Source organism: Wasmannia auropunctata, unplaced genomic scaffold (assembly GCF_000956235.1).
Source record: "Wasmannia auropunctata unplaced genomic scaffold, wasmannia.A_1.0 LD334212.1, whole genome shotgun sequence".
NCBI lineage: Eukaryota > Metazoa > Arthropoda > Insecta > Hymenoptera > Formicidae > Wasmannia > Wasmannia auropunctata.
The window spans coordinates 1-7448 of record NW_012028678.1 but is presented as its reverse complement, the minus strand read 5'-3'; the positions used below and the strand labels follow the sequence as shown (position 1 = coordinate 7448).

Here is a 7448-nt window from a genome sequence, read left to right as displayed (position 1 = left end):
ATATATATATATATATATTGTATATATGTAAAACAATATTTATAGAAGAGTATAATATATATCTAATATTACATGTACTTAATTAGAGTGGACTAAATTGAATAGAAAAATCCTGTATCATTTTGCGATTCTCACAAGAGTCAATGAGATATCAATTTATAAAAGTCTACTAATCTGCGTGCGTCCATACATATTCGGTGACTAGAGGCAATCCAGCGTTTACGATTTCTTCGACAAGCGTGGCAGAGGCGTTCTATAAAAAATAATTATTCACGAGCGGTATATTACTGTTTATAAAATGTGTCTATCAATGCATTGCCACACGTTTAGTAACTTTAAACGCTGAGCTGTCTCTTTTATTACCAAACTGCGCAAACGTGTGCTGATTCATATATTTTTGTAAATTAATATCTCGTTAACTATTGTAAAAATCGCAAAATAGTATAGGACTTTTCTATTCGGATTAGTCCGCTCTACTTGCCCATAAGCGGTATTACCTATCAAAATATCAGGCATCCTGCGTGCATACGTGTGTGCGTGCGTGCATGCGTGCGTACGTGCGTGCGTGCGTACGTATGTGCGTTATTTTTTAACCTTTTCATTCTATTTATTTTTCATATTTGTTTACTGTTTATCATTGAATTTTATCATTTTAAGATTGACTGTGTTCTTATATGCGCTTTAAACTTCCAACTTTTCCTGACATTTAAACATCTTCTAATTATTGTAATAAAATTGTCAAATATTGCAAAATTCCAAACAATATTATAATAGAATTGCTTATTATATATTATATAATAGAAGACACTTTTTAGTTTATATTTACGTTTCAGAGTTTTATTTTAACTTTTATTTAAAAAAACATAATCCAAAAGCAAAGTAGCATGATGATATAATCTTCCTCTAAACTATTTTTATCGGGTATAATATATTAAAACCATCAAATATTTTTTTAATATACATTTTTAAATACTGTAATATTTGCAGATTCGATTTTTTTTACAAAAGAAGTTTTTGCGGCAGAAACAGTTTTTAAAATCGTATTTGTTATTTAATTTTAAACAGGCATTTAATTAAATTAATAGTTATAATTATATTAGTTTATTTAATAATAGGGAAATTATGTACATGAACATACAAAATTATTATTAAAAATTAAATTAAGTAATAAATCTGTTGACATTTTTTACTGTTGTTTACAAATTGATCAAACAAAATGTGGTTGAAAGATAGGTTAACCGTAGAAAGGAGATCAGTGCCTACTTACGGTGTCTTTATAAAGTAGAATCTGTTAGTCGAACACGTCAGGTGTATCTTCGTGATGAATACCGCATTCGTGCGGACCGGTTGAACCGTTACAATTCACCGTTTCTAGTGCGATAAAAGTTACCGAATGTTCTCGAAAATATAATTAGATATGTTTGGCTATTATCTTCATAATAATGATAAATTAGTAACGTAATTATAGTTGCGTGCTTGTAAAGAAAGAGTTTCTCAATAACACACCTTTTTATTACGGATTTAACGTTCAACTTATTATGAAATTATTTACTTGGTATAATGTCCTCAAAAAAATATCGAGGTCATGAAGATATCTTCAATAAAATATTTTTAGGCATCTTTTAGAGAATTTATATTATAATTTTTCTTTTAGAAATATTTTGAAGATATTTTGCGCGTTAAAAATATTTTCATAGCGTTAATAAAAAATATCGAAAAATATTTAAATGATTTCTCATATCTTTGACACACTTTTAAAAGATATATCCCGTCATTACCTCTTATAAAGAACGTGTTTGTAAGATAATTTTAGAGACAAAAATCCTAATATGGAAATATCGAGGTTATAATATTTTTCAAATTGTAAACAACTAAAATTGACTAATTTTAGCGTGTTCAGACATGATACACTGCATAGGAATATAAATGAAAAAAAAAAAAACACATTTGTCTCGATCCTTTTTTCCAATATTAATATTAAAATTACAGAAACATATATGTACAGGGTGCGTCGTCAAAATCCGGACAAAATGAACAATTCAATGTCCATTTTCCAGAGGCGCTGAAATCAGCTCAATCACCGGTCCTAGCTAAATCGCGGGCATGGCGGCTCTCAGGATTTTCTCTGATAATAATATATTTAAATCCTGATTATTTTATAATCATATTTTATGTCAGCATTCTACAAAAAAAATTTATTAAAAAATTAAAACTTATGAAAGTTTATATGTATCAGGTTAAATCTGAAAAACTTGGTATAAAAATATCAGTTTGAATCTGAAAGATTTGCTGTTCTATACAAAAATATAGTGTGTATTCTTAGAGTTACAACATTTTTTCAAAGTTGACAATCTATACGTATTAAGATCTGTCCAATTACGCTAAAGCTTCAATTCATTGTTTTAATAAGTTATTAGCATTTTGACTCATTTTCTGTAATAAATGAATCACTTACAATCTTGAAATTGGAAGTCCAGCTTACAATTGCGGAACTATATATCGACAGTTATTAGCGGAATAATTTAGTTATTGCACTTGTCTATTAGCGGGAGTTATTAAAATATTATATCGCTGAAGAAATTCCGAATGGAGCCGAAACATACAAAATCAATGTAAAATATTGAATAAATTGATGTAGCAATTTTTACGCACCACGTCCTGCATTTTGATTCTTATTGTCTATAATATTTTATTGATTAATGTTACTACAATTGTTTGATAAAACAAGATTTTTCCCCATTTCTATAGCCTTTACCTTTTATTTTTATATACTTATATTTTACATACATATATTAAAAATTAAAAATTTAACATTTTAATTAATTTTTTATAGAAGCAAATTGTCTGATAAATAGTTTACTGTGTTACAAAAAAAACACCTTTTTTCTCTTCGAAACAATGCGATACAATACGTTTCCCGAAGATTTTTTCGCACTTAACACAATTGCCATTGGCAGAATTTGCCTAGTAAGTCATTTTAAATAAATTGAAATGGAAAAAATAGCGTTTTTGCTTTTAACATTTTTTTGCTGCAAAACGTAAACTGGTTTCTAAATAGACCCGGCATCTGAAAGCACAATACAAGAGCTTTCAAACAAACTTTGATTCATAACCATACGATATTTTATCATCAAGTTATGGCTGTTTGAATTTTAGACTTTTTGTGAAATTTACAAGAAAGATAAATACGTATTTATACACATTATGACGTGTGAGTGCGTGTGTGTGTGTGTGTGTGTGTGTGTGTGCGTGCGCGGGGTGTGTGTTTTACAAAGAATCAAAGTATATATTATTATATTTTAATTCGTTAATTCAAAGTGGCAGAAATATTGATTCCAAAGCGTTTCTCAAGCAATTTTTACTCCTGTTTATATATTGATGTTAAGATGTGTCAATGTTATAGAAAGATTAAAATTTGAACATATAAAAAAAAGTCATACAATCATGAGCTAAATTAAGTTTGTTTAAAAGACCTTGAATTATGCTTTCAGATGCCGTTGCGTTTATTTAGAAACCAATTTTTGTTTTGCCGCAAAAAAATCTTAAAAGTAGCCAAAAAATGCCTTTTTTGCTACTTTTATTTCAATTTCACTCAAAATCCTGACATGCAATTCTGCCAACGGCATCGTGTTCAGCGAAAAAATCTTCAGCAAACGTATCGTTGCACTTTGGAGAGAATTTTGCTATAACACAGTGTAATTTTACTAGATACTTAAATTTCTTAAGCATCGTATTATTTTGCTCATAGGTACTAATGACGAAGATATTCTAGGAATGCAGCCCTTTCGTACAGAATGGCGGAATGATACAACAGAATTGAGAAATGTGTATCCAACAAAAGAAGCTGATATTAAGGCGACAACTGAAGCTAAGAAAAAGCCCGTAATAGACTTTAAGGTTAAAAGCGAACAGAAATACCAAAAACCCACCGTCAAGGATGATGAGAAGAGAGTAGATTTCGATACTTCGACGATTTCACCTACGACAACTTCAATAAAAGTCGATCAATCTTCGGCAACAATGAAATCTATGAACACTGCGAGTATAATGATTCCGTTTCTTCTCCATGGAGTACCGATAGTTGCTGTAACAAAGACGACACTGCCAAGTAATCTTACTGTTGAGGATACAAATAGCACAGTGGGGATTCAAGTGACGGAAGAGACGTCATCAAGAGGCAGAGCTTTAAATGTCACCGCCTCAGAGCCAGTAAACTCATTACACGCTAATATCACTGATCTCAGTGACATCAGCATGGATGAGGATGACAAAGAAGTCGAAGGTAAATATTGTTGAATGACGAGTACCAGTTTATGCTAGAAATTTAAAGAGAATTACTAAATTATTACATATAAAATTAATATTATATAACACGTAATTCTAACTTAATCAAATTTGTTGATGTAAAATATGTACATTTCATATGTACATATGTAAATTAAATAAATTATAAAAAGATATATTATGTTTATTGTATAGCAATATTACATAATGTACGTGAGTTACTTTGGAAACAAGTACACTTTTAAGTATTTATATTATATTAACAATATATTGTAAATAAAACTAAAAAATAAGAATTATTTTATGTTGAATGAATTTATAGTCTCAAGAAGATAATTTTAGACTTCTATCTTATAGATTAAGGTTAAATCTAAAACACTTACATCCTAGTAAACACCAAATTATATGTAATATACCTGTTAGTTGTAATGTCCCATTCAACAATATATATAACTATAATATACCACATTGCGGTTTAACCTTCTGTGCGCCAGATGGAAAAAATCAACATGCTGAACCATGTGAGGTATCTCATACCCCATGTTATTACTTCACTTTAAGTGTACTAATTTAATACGACAATAATTTCAACTGTTATAATATCGATTCTTGTTCCTCCAGAATAAAACAAAATAATAAACTCTTTAATCTTTTAAAACAAGAAAACAAAAGTAATACTATTTCTTACAAACTAAATTTAAGCAGGTTAAATTTTGCTGGGCTCACACCTCACCTAGTGCACGGAGGGTTAATGTTCAAAAAATGGTTTTTTCAGTGATATTTGACTTTTTTTATAAAGGATAATGATATCTGAAAATTTCAATCAAAAGTTATGAATGCATCGATCATTCCCTATAAAATGCATTTTGTTATTTTAATCTCGTATTTTTTAGTCGTATTATGACAGATTTAACCTAGGAACTATTTTTAATATGGGGACACTGAGGCAATGTCTCATGTGCATACGCGATCGGCGGCTACTTGCCATTATTTGTTTCTTTTTAGACCATTTCTCTGTCAGACAACTTTTGTCTGGAAAATTTGTTTAATGCGTTTTCTGTACCTGTTGTAATTTCTCACTCAACAATATAATTATAACACATTGTGTTATATTACAACTAACAGGTACGTTACATGTAACTTGGTGTTTGCTGGGATATTATTATTACATAATTTATATAAATAAAGTAAATTTATTTAAAACAACTAGTAAAATCTATTGCTCTCAAAATGACCAGTAAAATAATTATTGTATGTATACATATATATATATATACAGGGTGGGGGAAAAAGTACCGGGACACCTTAATACCCTGTGAACGGTTCGAGATAAAAGATTGAAGTTTATGGGGATTCAAATGGCATCATAAAGGCCAAAGTAATAATGAAAGTAGACGTGTATACCTACAATTTGAGCCCAAGAAGAAATTTTTTGGTTGAACGTAATTTTGAGCAGAGGGGGTGGCCCGCTTGACAGAGAATGCTCCATATAGTATATATAGTACATATACATATAGTATATATACAGGGTGATTTAGAATAAGTATAGTGTCCTTAAACATACGTATTTCTGACCATATTCTGAGACCCCATATTCTGCCAAAGGAAAAATCGTCTCAGAATATGATCAGGAATACCGAATACGAATATTTAAAGACACTATACGTATTCTGAATCACCCTGTATACACATATATATATATATATATATATATATATATATATAATGTAATAAAATATATTGTGTAGGATTAAAATAGTTAGAAACAACGCATCTTATTTTTTATCATTTGAAAAAATAAAGATCATTCAGAAATATTATGTTTGATTATCTGTATATGTATTTATAATCTGTTAAATCCAAAATTATATTTTATTTTGATGTTATAAAAGATAGTTTGGAAATTGTCTCCAATATCTTCAAGAGTGTCGAAAGCCTAAGCATACACAATCTAATTAATTGTCTCCAGGCGGAGAGTACATCGCGCCACATAACGAAACTGCCATGAACATTTCCTCGACATTACTTCCGAAGGCATCAGTGTGTATCCATGGAAATCATACTTACTTACTGGGTGAAAAAATTATTCGAGATTGTGAGGAGAAGTGCGTATGCTCTGAGAGTGGAATTACGGATTGTCAGCCGTTATGTGTTTCCCCTTACGTTAGATCGGGGAAAGAGCTTAAAGATCATTTGTGCCAAGAAAAACTGATTGCTGAAGAACCGTGTTGCGCCCTTATTGTCTGTCCCGCTTCAGATTCAGGTATGTCCCTTCATATTCTCAGAATTTAATGATTTTTAGACTCAAGTTCACGACTTACAAATCCATAATTTAGTCGTGTTTATTCATTTTAAATATAATATACACAATTGAATTTTACAGATCATAGATTTATTAGACCATGTTCTTACATTAAACTCCTTACATTAAAGTTCTCTATCTTTCTTATTGCTCCAGAGATTTCATTAATTAATTTATTAGTACTCATTAACGTTTGGATTTGCATATTATTTATTATGTAGATATAACTTAATTGTTATATAGATAGAACGGAGAGATCATGCATACTATACTGTTGAAGGCTATTATAGAAATACATGCACTAGTTTATAAAAAAATGTTTTTTTATTACTTTGAACAGGACTACGTATTTCTTATAAATTTTTGTATTCTAAAAACATAAGTCAAATTTTTTTAACACGTACGTCAAGTTTCTAAGATAGTGATATTTAATATTCAAAAAATGGTTTTTTCAGCAATATTTAACATTTTTTTGTAAAGAAGGCTAACGACATGAAATTTCGATCAAAAGTTATGAATATATCAATCATCCCTTATAAAATGCATTTTTTTATTTTAATATCGTATTTTTTAGTCATTACATGAAAGATTTAAGCTAGGAACTATTTCAAATATGGGGACAGTGTCTCATGTACATGCACACCCGGCGGTTACTTGTATTTGTTTCTCTTTAAACCATTTCTCTATCAGCAACTTTTATCTGGAATATTTTTTTTTAATACGTTTTCTTCAAGATATTCGAGATGAGTTAAAATAAGACACTGTGCGTGCGTGCGTGCAGCGTGCGTGTGAGATCAAGATTTGTTCCAAAACAATAGAACCAGTTTCAAACTGTCAGAAAACTGTGCATTATCTCAATTTG

General features: G+C 29.7%; 1 protein-coding gene and 1 long non-coding RNA gene across 4 annotated transcripts in view; one reads left to right on the top strand and one right to left on the bottom strand.

Moving 5' to 3' along the window:
• Positions 1–4014, bottom strand: part of LOC105459072 — a 9345-nt gene extending 5331 nt beyond the window's left edge. Inside the window, exon 1 of the long non-coding RNA XR_975625.1 lies at positions 3930–4014. This is a non-coding gene — a long non-coding RNA (uncharacterized LOC105459072). The remainder of the gene's footprint in view (positions 1–3929) is intronic.
• LOC105459073 overlaps positions 1–6591 on the top strand; it is a 13661-nt gene extending 7070 nt beyond the window's left edge. For 2 of the 3 annotated variants that reach the window (XM_011704762.1, XM_011704763.1), the window contains 2 exons: positions 3749–4282; positions 6254–6591. In XM_011704762.1, coding sequence (XP_011703064.1) covers positions 3749–4282; positions 6254–6576 — 857 coding nt within the window. In that variant the 3' untranslated portion in view covers positions 6577–6591. The remainder of the gene's footprint in view (positions 1–3748; positions 4283–6253) is intronic. The other variant, XM_011704764.1, reaches the window with a different exon arrangement.
• Positions 6592–7448: the final 857 nt, after the last annotated feature.